This window comes from Accipiter gentilis, chromosome 25 (genome assembly GCF_929443795.1).
Source record: "Accipiter gentilis chromosome 25, bAccGen1.1, whole genome shotgun sequence".
Classification (NCBI taxonomy): domain Eukaryota; kingdom Metazoa; phylum Chordata; class Aves; order Accipitriformes; family Accipitridae; genus Astur; species Astur gentilis.
Genome location: NC_064904.1, coordinates 4,274,268 through 4,288,689, shown reverse-complemented (window position 1 = coordinate 4,288,689; position 14,422 = coordinate 4,274,268). Strand labels below are relative to the sequence as shown.

General features: G+C 47.4%; 1 protein-coding gene across 1 annotated transcript in view; it reads right to left on the bottom strand.

Annotated features, from left to right (window-relative positions):
* KCNK13 (potassium two pore domain channel subfamily K member 13) overlaps nt 1–8,191 on the bottom strand; it is a 67,696-nt gene extending 59,505 nt beyond the window's left edge. The window contains exon 1 of the mRNA XM_049828893.1: nt 7,806–8,191. Within this exon, the coding sequence (XP_049684850.1) occupies nt 7,806–8,142 (337 nt within the window). The 5' untranslated portion in view covers nt 8,143–8,191. The remainder of the gene's footprint in view (nt 1–7,805) is intronic.
* Between the last annotated feature and the right edge of the window lie 6,231 nt (nt 8,192–14,422).

Here is a 14,422-nt window from a genome sequence, read left to right as displayed (position 1 = left end):
AATAGATAAATCCCCTATTATGATTAAGTCATGCCCTGGAGAATGTTGCCAGCTCCTCACAAAAAAACTAATCCCAATCTTCTTGAGAAGGTGTAACTGATAAAATTATTTTCTCTACAGACTTCAGAGTGGTTTTAACTACTTACTGATCTCGTTTAAGAGAGAGAGAGAACCTAGGGCAGAGAAGCTATAGTCAGTGTTATCAACAGTGGCATGCCGATTTGGTTCTGCTACTGCCTAGGTGCCCATCTTTAGATTGCTAGGGTGGGATTTATTTCACCTAAATTTCAACACCAATAGAATAAATATCTACCTTTGGACTTGGCACCTCAGGTGTTTTTTTCCAGTGAGGGGAGAGGAACAGACACCTTATGACATACTAATTCCTCTGACCTATTTTAGATATCTTCTGTAAAATTGGATGACTTGAAGATCACTTGAAGACTCTGGCACTAATAGAAGTAAGAAAATTTACACAGAAGAACTGACCTGGCCTTTCCTGTTAGCTTGTGAGTTACAACCATGTGGTTTAACCTTGTGTTTTAACCCGTATCCAGGAGAGAAGATGCTAGGCTATCACGCCTGTACCTTTTTTAGATCTTGCTTGTAAAAACATTTCCAGGTTTATTTAATTTTATACTTCCTTTCTATTACATGGTTTGCTTTGTTTGAAGATTTCTATTTTGCTCTGCGTATAGCAGAGACTGGTGGCCATCCTGTCATTATAACTGCTGTTCTCCTTTTACATTTTTTCCTGCATCTTTGCTTTATACAGATCTGTCATAAATTAGAGAAAGCTTTCAGTAAGTTATAGTGATCCATTCACATGAGCATGTAAGTCTTTCAAAGGTGGGGAAAGTCCTAATTTATTAACAGATGCAGTCCTAGGCTGGTAGCAATTACAAGTTAAGCGAGTTGACAGCCACTTGGTTACCTCTGTAAAGTAAGTAAATGGCCTCAGTTTACCTGCGACGTCCCTAAAGCATCAGCCTAAGCACCCCTTATTGGCAAACACGGAACATGGGGCAGGGCGGGGGGGGGGGGGACGGGACGGCGGGGCAGGGCAGGGCGACAGAGGTGAAGGACAGGAATGAAAAGTGAAGAGCCTCTTGCTCTAGAGATGCCTTTCCTGAAGCACCCTCCCAAGCCCAAGGGAAGGGAATCAATCCCATCCTCACTCTCAGAGCACACATGTCTTTTAGGCTCTCAGGGCTATCAATGCAGGAGTATTACAACGCATTTTTAAAGATGACCTATAATTAATTAAAGAGTATATACTCTAGACAAAACTTTCTTCTCAAAGTACAAAAATGAGAGAGGAAACATTCTTCCGCCCCCCCCCCCCCCCTTTTTTTTTCCCACTCTGCCAGCTCCCTGCATGTCACACAAACCTTGTTCTTTGCTGCCTCTGCTTTCATCGTTTCTGGCTGCTGTTTCCTCTTGTTGGCACAGGGCAAGCCTTGTTGTTCCTCTTTCTTTTGTAGCTCCACTTTTAAGACATTTACTGAGTGAGATATTTTTTATCTTTAATTAAAACCCTCTTTGCAGTTCTCTTAATGTAAATGCTACAGTATTTGGAAAAAAAAAGTAAACCCTGTTCTGTTCTGTTTACACAACGAAGGCCAGCAGGACTGTTTCAATACCTCCTGAAAACACAGCCTCCAAAGCAACCAGTGTAGCAATTTTTTTTTCATTTTGTTTCTTCTTCTTTGTTTCTTTGTATCTGTGAAATATTTCAAAGCAAAATCTTCCTTTCTAAATATCATCTCCTTGTTCAGCGTTACTTACTCAGCCAGATGCACTTTTGACTTTTAAATTATCACCATACAGTTGTTGATACATTAATTACTGCAATGACATTTTTATGAAGTTGTTTTTTGTACACTATTTCTGCTCATCAGAATTCCTACTATTCTGCACTATGAGATCTTTGAATATTTTGTTATGGTGGAAACTAAGTATCATTTTTAAAGTATGCCAAAAGGGAAAGGACAGTAGACATGATAGGCAGTAACCTGTATTCCACCTTCTCAGAATACACTTGTCAAGTCAGAGACCACAGGATGTGGTAGACTGAAAGGGAAAGAGAGAATGGGTGTCACACTAACTGAAGCAGTCATGACCTGCATTGATATCTGGGGTATTCGTATCCCTCCGGTCACTCTACAATAGAAGAAAGCAGGGAAACCATCAATATGTTACCTTCAACAGAGCTTGTTGGAACTAAATATTTTGGTTTTAATTGTTTATCTGAAAGAGAATCTGAACAGCCTGGTGCAATCTTTGCACTCCTGCTGATGAGTATGGCAAGATGACAAAAAGTACTTTATATTCAGGAAAGGACCCAGAGGCTTAGTGGCTCCAGGGATGTAATCTGGTCCTTGCATGCTCTGGTTCTGTACGTCGTACCAGGGTGAAGGTAGGTACCTCAGAAGGGTATCATCTGAAACAGCTCCCATGCTGAACAAGGAGTTCTTCATAGGATTATCTCCATCACTGACAGCACCCTTGGTGAAAAGCATCTTGGAATCAGTAAAGGATCCATAAAACTGAAAATTATGTACACATCACCCTCTACTAAATGAAGCCTTCACCAAGAATAGCCAGAATGTGAGAGCTGTGTTCAAAGCAGGGAACCAAAACCCAAACTCCCCTTCTTGTGGCAGAACTTTAATCACTATGCTTTTATTCAACAGCTGCATGCCACTCTTTTTAAGGAAAAGAGGGATCTCTTTAAAATAAAATGTATAAGGGGTTGCATTCCGGACAGGATTCAGGGTCTTGATGGTGTTTTCTGGAGTTCATGTTTAGGCAACTGACGTTCAGGGACAAGAAAGACAGTACATTTTATGGGCACAAAAATGAGCTTAGCCTCTCTGAGGCAAAGAATGGTTCTATTCTTGCTGTTGGGCTGGATAAAGTGAAGCAGAGATATGGAACTTACACTTTATTAATGAATAAGGGGCACAGCTAGGAGCATAACTAAAAGCACTGACTTGTATTGCTTTCCTCTAAATGGTAGAACACACTTGCCGCATACGCACAACTTTCTTGAAGTGTTGGCTCACCAAGAAGAAAGAGAAGACCAGAACCTATGATTAGAAAAATCCAGAAACTGAGTGAATCTATGAATAGCAAAACACTAGTTCCTGTGAGCTTATCTCATTGTCCCACCTGGGATTACGGGATGCTGGTTATGGCTCAGTGGCTAAAGCAGGTTGTTTTGAATTATTAGGGCTGCTTGCACGAACAGTATTTAAAGGAGAAAAACGTTAGCTAGGAGAAAACGCACCTTGTTGTACTGTACAAGTTCAAATAGTTCAGGCATGGTATGGTTAGGTGATGGCACATCCTTTGGCCTCTGTGACACCAGGAGTAAGCTTGGCCTTTGGCCCCAGGTGGAGCATTTGGTGCAGTTGCCACCCTTTGTTCACTCTACATATGGTAAAGACAGGGTGATCTCAAGGCTACAAGCAGTAGCCCAGCTCTCCGGTTTTAATGACCTTGGTGGTTTGCTGGGCATTATCCCACATGCACTTCTTGTTTTGCACTGCTGTAATTCCACTCAATAGTAGGTACTGCACTTACGCAGGTGCAAATGAGGAAACAGGCAGTTTCTCTGACATTGATGAGCACTCCCTCCTTCACTCCACGACAGACTGCTGTAACATGGACAGTGCGGCTGTCTCACCCCATGCAGATTTCTCCATTAGTAAATGACGCTCCCATCAGCAACCCTCTCTAGGCTGCTTCTAGCATGTGACTCCTTCTACCCGTTCTGTACGATATGCCGTGTTGTTGCTCATCACTCTCTATGGTAAAAATCTCACCCTTTGCTCCAGGAAATTCTTCCTCTTGGGCCCAGGTGATGCATCGGTGGACAAATCTCTTTTCTTACGTCGCACCAAGACTTTACGCTTCCAGCCCAACATGCTGCAGCTTCTTGCAGAGAGGAAGGATGCAAATTTTGACAATTTCTCCAGAAAATGTACCTCATTTTGTGAAGATGGTATAATTTCCTCCTTTGCCTCACTGCTTTTAAACAGTTCACACAGAAAAGACAAGAGACAACGGGCACGAATTGAAATACAGGAACTTCCATTTGAACAAGAGATAAAAACCTTATTTTACTGTGAGGGTGGTCAAACACTGGCACAGATTGCCTCGGGCTTATGGAGTCTCCATCCACGGAGACTTCCAAACCCTGACAGGACGCAGCCCTGAGCAGCCAGCTGTAGCTGAACCTGCTTGGAGTGCAGGGGTTGGACTAGATGATCTCCAGAGATCCCCTCCAACCTCCACCAGCCTGTGAAAAGGGCAGCCATATCATACGTCAGTTTGAGGAGTTGCTTCAGGCTACTCCTTTATGACAAAATACATTTTATTCCATTTACAGTGAAAATAAACAGGTTTAACTCAAGATCATAATACAGGCTGGGGTGGGCACAGGTGTTTTTCTAAAAAAGAAAAAGGAAACAAAGCCCTTTCAATTTTCTTAAGTTATTCAAAGAAAAACAGCTGTACATGAGATAAGGGTGTCTTGATACATTGATAAATTCTTCGTTTGATGCAACTGAAGTCAATAACAGTTTTTTTCCAATGGTTTCAAAGAGCAGAGGAGGATCTAGATGCTGCAAATATCCCAGTATGCTAACTCTCTGTATTGCTCAAGGGCAGTAGTGTCCACCTATTTCCAGTGGAACTGGGGGTGCCCAGGTGTCTGTCACAAAAGATAAGCAGTGATCCAATGCGCAGATCTTCAAAATAACATGGGCAGCAGTTCCCTACCTCTTGGAGGCACTGTTGTCCTAAGGTACCACAGAGGTCCTTAGACGTCAGAGTGCCTGCTGACGATTGCAACCCTTACAGTCTAATGCTGCTGAACACCCAGAGCCCGCTAAACGCTGTACCCCCCCTGTATAAACCACATAAAGATTCACTGAAGTGCAAATGGTGACTTAGACCACATTTTACTTTCTGGTCTGCAGGATATTTTATTAGCCTGTGCAAAGTGGAAGAGTTTCAACAGAAAACACTGAGAGTCCTGGCTTGACATTATTCTCTAGACCAGTGGTCAGGGCACTCTGCTGAGATACTGGGATGTTGCTTCAAGTCCTTGCTGAGAAAGAAGTTGTTTTGGTCTCTCACATCCTGAGACAGTACTACTACCACCCAATTTCTAGGCAAAAGGGATGCTACATTATGTGACAAAGGGCTGATTGGAAACCAGAGTGGGCTTATGGAGGAGCCCGCTACACACATGTGGGCTCCTCCCTGTGGGTTAGTTAGGCACCTGCCTTCATGGGATGGAGAGGCTTTGACCCCACCTTCCTCCTTGGGGTCACCTGCTGGCTAGTCTAGGCAGGTATTTGTGGTTACCTTCTTACATTTCTAATGTTTCCGCTTACTGTATAGGTAACCTTAGTGCTGGAACACACTAAGCAAAAGACACACCAGAATATAGGAGTTACAGGCTGAGCGCTAATAGGAATGCACCCTTTTATGGAACAAATTCTACATCACTAAACTGAGAAAAGACAAATTATTTATTTTTTATTAGTTCAGCTCTGTTTAGCTTTGTATTTTCTTGACAAATGAAAATAGGCTAGTTATATTTAGTTTTGACCTCTTGACTAGATGCGCTGGTATCATCCTCCGATACCTATGTGACAAACATTTTGTGTGACTCTTAATTAAAAAAGACAGTATTATTCCCTTAGATACTGCAAAACTCTTCTTTCCTCTGAAAGCCAAAAATACATGATGGTATTTCTTTCTAGCTAAAGTACTGGAAGTAGCTGGTGCTACAGGTAATGTTTGAGTGATGCTTTAGCAGTATATCAAAGTGGCTAAGTTTGCCTTATTTACTGCAGAAGAAATAAATTTACTCTGGTGTAGCAGCAAAATAATTTCCACTATGCAAAAGAGAAAAAAAAAATAATATAAAGTGCAAAAGAAATAAAAGATGATTGCTTTTACAACAATTTACCTGCTAAATCAAAAGCTTCTATACCAGCACATAGTACTGAGTGTAAAAGGTTAGCTGATATTAGAAACATGCCATAAAAGCACCTGCTCCTGGAAAAGTGCTTTTAACTGAAAGCACCAAATTTTATTTAGCTGTAGAAATGTATATAGCCACCAGAAGGATAGACTGAAAAAAGCATGAAATAATCCTTCCACTTTCCTCGGAACTAGCAAGGTTGCAGCTGGAGTAATATATTAATTCTGGACAACATACTGGGGCATGAAGGAAGACGTGGACCATTTGGGAAGGGCTGAGAAGAGAGCAAAAATATTGATAGGAGATGTGTAAACCAAAATCTGTTGTTAGGACCCCAATATGGTTGACAAAAATAAGCATGTGGTTGCAGAGCCTGCAGGAGAATGCTTTACATTACCAGTTCAGCAGAACATCTAAGCCTAGTTCTTGGGTCTTACAGACTTAAGGTGTAAGGACACAAAACACTCAAATCTTGATGCCCTGAGGAAATACAAAACCATCCCGATGACATCTTTCACAACAAAATTAACTCCAGGCCTAAGAAACTCTGTGCTAGGGAGAGGTTGAGCAGAACCACTGGGAAATGTCAGGTATTCTACAAACTGCAGGACAGCACAAACTCTCACATGTCCCACGTAAAGCAAGGCATCTCAAAACTCCTCTTCAGGGAACAAGTGTTAATGGAGATTTACTGAAGATTTGCTGTTGGTAATTGAACAATCATTCCTCAGCGTGCGTTTCACACGTGGAGGGAGACTGATGGGAACTGCAGATACCGTGACTAAGATTCAGTGATCCCATTTATCACAGTGCTAAATACGCACAAGATTGCCTGTCCTTAACTAAAGCAAGCTCAGTTTCTCCGGGGCTTTTAGCTGTCCGCAGCCGCCTGAATGAAGCCTTTTTCTGTGGACGCCCATGGGGTCCCGGGGGTGCTTATGTCAGTTCCTGGTGCTGTCCCTGTTCATCTTAACGTACTCTCGTCAGCCCCCTCGGAATTTCTATTCAATATCACCTTCCCCGAAGGCTCCCTCAACCTAAATAAACTTGGGTTTATTCACAAACGAAATAAGCAGCGCCCACCGACTCGTCGGTTCTGCCTCCGAGAGCCAGAAGAGCAAAAAGCCGAGCTGTTTGAAACCCAGCCTTCCCAAGCTGTACCCTTCGCAGCTGGACGCTACAAAATCTGTTTTATGGTTCTTGCTAAGACCAGACCTGGATCCTCAGAAAGGTCCCCTTCTGAGCTTGCAGCCTACGAAGCCACCTACCTCCAGATCTAAGACCTGCTACAAAGACTTCCCAGACTGTAAAGGCATACAGCGGTCGTTCAGAGCTGTCGCCTTTGGGTGCGACTGTTCCCTCACAGCGTCTGCCACCGCACGCCGAGGCCAGGTTCCCCCGCGCAGGCAAGCGCGACGCGCGGGGAAAACTCTGGCGGCCGGTGCCCTGCCCGCCCCGAGCACGGCGCCCGCGGAGCGAGCAGCCGGCCGGGCTGCGGGGCTGGCTCGGGCTTCCGAAGGCTTCTGGGGCGCTGCAGGGAGGGGAGAGCGCGCTCCGCAGGCGTGGCGCTTCCCGCGGCAGCGCCTCTCTGACAGGAGGAGGGAGGAAAAAAAGAGCGGCGAGGAGACGGGACCGTGCCCGGCACCGGCACGAAGCCCGCGCCGAGCCCGCGCAGCCGGGCGAGCACAGAGGGGGCTGCGCGCCTCCGGCCGCCCTCGCCCTCGCCCCGCCGCCGCCGCCGCCGCCGCCGCCCCGTCCCCCGCCCGTCCCTCCGCCGCCGCCGGCGGGTCCCGCCGCTCACCGATAGTGGAAACGACGGTGCCCACGAAGTAGAAAGCGCCGGTGAAATCCCACCGGGGCCGGATGTCATCGACGCGGATGCCGGCCACGCTGGCCTCCTCGTACTCCCGGAGGAAGTGCCGGAGCTCGGCGCGGCTGAGGTTGTGGCGGCGGGTGAAGTTCTCCAGCCGCTCCTCCCAGCGCTCCTTGGCCTCCCGCTCCGTGGGCAGCTCGATGGCCGAGAAGACGGCGGCTCCGCACAGCATGTACAGCACGATCAGCACCGCCAGCAGGAGGAACCGCGCGTTGTCCGCGTTCAGGCGACCCGCGCTGGAGCAGCAGCCGCCGCGACACGCCATCCTCCGCCCCGCGGGACCGGGCTGCCGCGCCGCCACGCTACGTCGGGGCCCTCCCGCCGCCGCCGCCGCCGCCGCCGCCGCCGCCGCCGCCGCCGCCGGGCATCCCGGCGCCGCCCGCCGGGCGTGCGCGGGGCCGCGGCCGCAGAGCTCAGGGCGCCGCGGAGCCCGGCGGCGGCGAGCGGCTCTCCTCCCGGGAGCCGGCCGGCACCTCCGCCCCGGGGGCAGGGCGCTGCCCCGCCGCGCCCGGCACGGCCCCGCGGCGGACGGGCTCCGGGCTGCGGCGCATCCCGCGGGCGAGGGACCCGCCCGGCCCGTCCCGGCCCGTCCCGCAGGGACCCCTCAGCCCCGCCGCGCCCCGGCCCCGCGCCGGGCTGCCGTCTCCGCCGGTTTCATATCCCCTTCCTTCCCCCGCCCCGAGCACGTCGGAGCGGGGCGCGGGGACAGGCACCGCCAGGCGCCTCCTGCCCGCCGGGAGGGGGAGTGGGGGGCGAGGCGGGACCGGCGGCAGCTCGCCTCGCCGGCAGCTCGCCCCGCCGCCCTCCCCCGCCGCTCGGCGGGACGCGGCCGCCCTCGACCCCGGGCCGCCGGCGCCACGGCCACCGGGGAGCCGCGCACCGGGCCGGGCCCGGCCCGGCCCCTGAGGGAAGCTCCCCTCAGCAGAGGCGGGGCCGCCGCCCCCTGAGGGTCGCCCCGCTGCCCCGGGCAGGGCTCGGCCGGGCCGGGCCGGGCCGGCACCTGGCAGGTCGGGCCGGCACCTGGCAGGTCGGGCCGGCGGAGGGCGGCCGCCCCCGGCCTCCACCCCTCAGAGGGGCGGGGGGCTGCCCACCTCGGCGCCCGCGGCCTTCCCGCCCGCGGGGGGGCTGCCGTCCGCCCCGTCCTCTGCCCAGCCCCGGGCCGTGGGGCGGAGGAGCGCTGTGCCGCGCAGCGTAACGGGGCCTCTGACGGGGACCGGGAGGAAAAATCTAATCTGCAGCTGACGATATCCGTGCCCCTACGATCAAAGCAAGAGAAATGACTCCCTTCTGCCAAAAGAGGGCACCTCTTTCTCTACGGGCCTGGTTACTGATTGCCTTCTCGACCAGTTCTCGCATCTCCGTCTTCCAGTACTGGGCAGTCGAGGGGAAACTGTGTGGAAGGCGGAGGCAGCTCTCCAGCTGCTGCCGTGTGGTTTAAAAATGCATTATTTTCAGGGTCAAAGAGCTCTCGATCCAACCCTTCTGGAAAAATCATTGTCACTATAAAAAGAAAAAGCTAAACTCAGCAATATCTGGCAATTGCTACACTGCTGAATTCTACTTTAAAATAATTGGGGGCTAGAATTCAGCTCTGTAAAACATGCTGGTATATAAACGCTCTTTCTTTCCAGTGAAAGAAAACCTACATATATTTTATTTTAGAACGCAGGGTAATGAGCTATTACTACAACATCTCAAGTCGTTGTGATAGTTGTAGGGATCCAGTGCACCCTCAGTAAGTTTGCAAATAACACCACGTTGGGAGGGAGGGTTGATCTGCTCGAGGGTAGGAAGGCTCTGCAGAGGGATCTGGACAGGCTGGATCGATGGGCTGAGGCCAACTGTATGAGTTTCAACAAGGCCAAGTGCCGGGTCCTGCACTTGGCTCACAACAGCCCCACGCAGCGCTACAGGCCTGGGGAAGGGTGGCTGGAAAACTGCCCGGTGGAAAAGGGCCTGGGGGTGCTGGTCGACAGCCGGCTGAATGTGAGCCAGCAGTGTGCCCAGGTGGGCAAGGCGGCCAACGGCATCCTGGCCTGTATCAGAAACAGCGTGGCCAGCAGGAGCAGGGAGGTGATCGTCCCCTGTACTGGGCACTGGTGAGGCCGCACCTCGAGTCCTGTGTTCAGTTTTGGGCTCCTCACTGCAGGAAAGACATGGAGGTGCTGGAGCGTGTCCAGAGAAGGGCGACCAAGCTGGTGAGGGGCCTGGAGCACAAGTCTTGTGAGGAGCGGCTGACTGAGCTGGGGCTGTTTAGTCTGGAGAAAAGGAGGCTGGGGGGAGACCTTATCGCTCTCTACAGCTACTTGAAAGGAGGTTGTAGTGAGGTGGGTCCCGGTCTCTTCTGTCAGGTGGCTGGAGATAGGACGAGAGGAAATGGCCTCAAGTTGCACCAGAGGTGGTTTAGGTTGGATATTAGGGAAAATTTCTTCACTGAGAAAGGGTTGTCAAGCGTGGGAATGGGCTGCCCAGGGAAGTGGCTGAGTCACCATCCCTGGAGGAATTTAAAAGATGTGAAGAAATGGTGCTTAGGGATATGGTTTAGTGGTGGACTTGTCACAGTCCTAACACAGGTTAACAGTTGGACTCCATGATCTTAAAGGTCTTGTCCAACGTAAACAAGTCTATGATTCTGTGATCTACTTTTTTTTTTTTTTTTCATTTTCTATTAATTATATTGCAGTTAAAATGCAATGGGAATGAACACTAAGGTCTTAGTAATTAGAAATCTCCCTTAATGGTGGATAATCATACGTTCAAAGAGTCATTGATGGTCTCACAGCCTGAGGTGGATTTGGTATTGGTCTGAGCCCTTGCGGTGGACTGTGGGCAGTTCTCTCCTGGTGTTGGAGAGACGATAACCAAGTTTGTGGCAACAAATCTTCTTGGGCTGCAGGCACAGAGAGAAGCCAGGTCCTTTTCCCACATCGCACAGTAAACCAACATCCAAGGATGAATGGGACTAATGCTTCCTCTTTGTTTTTTCGTATTTGTTGTTATTCATAGATGATGCATAACACATCATGTTACAGGATTTTATTCCCTCCTCCTTAGTCTTCAGCATAGACTGACATATGGCAATTAAAATTAGCAGCAATGCTGGAAGACATTAAACAGCCAAAAAAAGAGGAAGACGAGATGCCAGTCAAACTAATCAGTCTCTGTGCCAAGTGCTAAAGGTAACGGCATGCTTCCATAAAAAATGCTGGTGTATCTTTAAAATTATTGATAGTTCCTATTAGAGGGATAGCCCCCCCCCCCATATTTCCCTGCTTTGCCAGTCTTTGGCAGCCAGAGGGAAGATGGATCTAAATCAGTGCTCTCCCAGCCAGCAGAGACGGCAGAACTGCCTGAGCACCCTCAGTCGGCACTGAAGTCTTCATTCACTGAGGTTGTTCTTGGGTGGCTTGGATTAGCACAGTGGGAACAGGAGCTTTTAGCTGCTTGCAACCATGTCATCACTGTGATTGCCCAAAGGAATGTGAAGAACAATCACATTATCCAAAGAATTATCCAAGGAAAGTTACTCAAGGATATTGAGTCGAGGATACTATTTTGTTAGTCAGGAATAGTTATTTTTGTGTTGGTCTTGGGTGTAGAGAGAGCATTACATTAATGAAGGTAAGAATATCTAGCACAGTTTTGAAAATATACTACTGTTGCTGGGCATAAAAAATTGCAAGTTCCCTTAATTTTTCAAATCTGATCTTCACCAAACTAAAATGCTATAAAGGATGTGCAGTGATTTAATCTCTTGAGAAAGTGGCTTTTTAAGGACATGCTCACTATTAAGGTATAGAGCAAGTGTGAGTTGATATTGGCTGGAATCCTGAGTAGAAAATGAGAAGGCGGCTGACAAATATCACAGGTGTGGCACCTTTTGTTGTTTTAAGCTCCTTTTCTTCCTTTACTTCCCCTGTTTTAATTAAGGTACTTATTCTAAAGAATACTTTCTTGTAAAAAAGGTCACTATTCTCTCTGCTCTTGGGTAGATAGCTAGAAAAACTTGAGTGTGTAGAGAGCACAAACAGTGTAATGATGCAGTCACCCATTCAGAGCATTCAAGCAAGGTTGAATAAAGAAATGCAATGTATTCACCAGCATAAGGGAAAAAAAAGTTATCTTTTAGTTTCAAGTGAAAAAAAAAAATGGTTAAACATCTTGCTGACATTAAATTAACCCCAAATTGAAGTTAACATCTTGTGAGCCTGAACACTGAATTGCCATTAACCTCAGTACAGTCACTTGTGGCATCATTATCAGGAAACCTGCTATGTTTGCTCTACCCCTCAACACCACAAGCACGCAGCTCCCTAGTGTCTGTGTGTGCAGGTATTTAGTGACAAAAAGATTGGTGGTGGTAAGGCTTAGCACCATTATAAATAATAGAAAAAAAAATCTATGTATTTACTAATTCTGTTGATAATGATAAACCTGTAATTAAGAAAGCTACAGTCACGGAGTACCCTAGTAACGATTACCAACAAGTGTCTGGTCAGAACAGAGCTATTATTTTATTAATGCATCAGCAAATTACTTGGAAGACTCATGCAGAGATTTAGTTACTCTTGCTCATTGACAGTGTCAGTACTTTTTAATTAACTATCTCCTTTGGAAATGATAGGCTGGTACAGGTACACTTAACTAAAATGCACTGCTTATCTTTGCAGAAGCTGTGAGAGAGCTGCAATTTACTCCAGAGGAAATTTTATACGTAATGAAACATCTTGCCAGAGGAGCAAAGAAACCATCTCCAATATGTTATGAAGCCCAGCTGTGTTTGGGTTGCATAGGACTGACTGTTAAAGACTGTTGGTACTCTGGAGTTTTAGTTATCTTCAGACAGTTTCTTCAAAACAAGTTTTCCTTGCCTTTCTAGAAGAGCATTGTTTGAACAGTTAAAACAGAACTACGTGCATATCTGTTACAACTAAACTCAACCTTTACTTGAACCATTAGTTCGCCTCACACCGCATACTGTCCAGCAACCCAAACCCCCAGCCTTCACTCTTCCCTCCACCTCTGCCACCCAGCAGTGCCTTACTTCCATGCTTATACCACAGTCCATGTTGCTTTGGGTAACAGCTCTGTGTTGGAAAGATTTGCTGAGTTTTTCCTAGCAGAACTGATCACTTGGTTTATTTGTTCCCACTGAGGGACTTTGGAAGGATCTTCTGACACTGCATTAATCTGAGCCCTGGAGAGTGTAAGTTAAATCATGCCAAGTTCCTGGAAACCAAAAAATTCCAGCTGGAATTTAACCAGGAATGCCTCAGAGCTTGTCAAACCACTCTACGACAAAATAGAAATACTCATGTATGTAGCATGAATAAATCACATTCTTCACAAATTAAGGATAAATGTCCATTAATTGTTAGCTGACCTTCTAGAACTCTTAAAGCTTTCCTCATATGAAGACATCTTCCTACTTAGAACTTCTCTAATTCTCACAGAATGAAAATAATTAAAATAATATACTCTGTTAAACAGAAAGTTAACAATGGCTATGAAGTTGTTATTTCCATTTTTAGAGCACACCGCTCCATTTTCATGTTACTTTCCCTGATCCCTGTCTTTTCAGGCTCATCAGGGACAGCATCAGTTTCTGCATGTAGCATAAACAGTACAGATTCTGCGTACAGAATCAAGGGAAGGTGAAAGCAGAAAGCAACCTTCCTATCTGTTCCACGGACATGCCAGCAGCGCTCTGACCCGTACTTAGCTCACATTATTTACAAGCACTCTGACCCGTACTTAGCTCACATTATTTACAAAGTTCTCAAAACTGGATAAAGTAATGAGTACTGGGTCTCTAAATTGCCAACACAAGCCAAGAAAAGAACACCACCTAAGTTCCTGGTATTGCTGTGAAGAGTGAGTGTAAAATTCATCTATGTTATAGGCAAGGCTATTCCACTATCTAGCTCCGTTTACCCTTTGAATAAGAGACTGTAAAATAATTTCCCCAACCATAACTCAAAGCCATAACCTTTTTGATTTGAAAGACACCAGAGAGGTGCAGAGAGGATATGAAAGATGGAAAAGAAGCAGTACTTCATGGAGTTTCTCTATGAATTGGTTGGCGACAGTGTAGGAAAACAAAAGAAAACTCCTTGCTAGCCAGATGCCATATGATTTCCTAACCACACACCTTTTTTATAGTAATTTTTGAATGAAAGAGAGATAGACATTAGATAAACATTAGGAAGTAGTGCACTCCCCAGCACACTCCAAACCATCTTGGGGAATGACACTGCAAAATGAATGAGGTAGCACCGGAACAGCTACCCAGTCAGATTATTTGGGATCCAGAAGGAATTCTGAATGAAGTACCACACTATCCTACAAGATTTCCAGGCTGCAGGACCAGTTGTTCACACATCCCACAGCACTACTTAAAACAACCCTTCAGCACTGAAGTCCACCCACTTCAATTTAATGTTTTGGACAGTGCTTGGGTGTCTGGAAGGGGGGACCCCCGCCACCCCCGAGGCATAGGAAATAACAGACCAGGAGCCAAATACTGCAAGAAGCCAACACCGCAA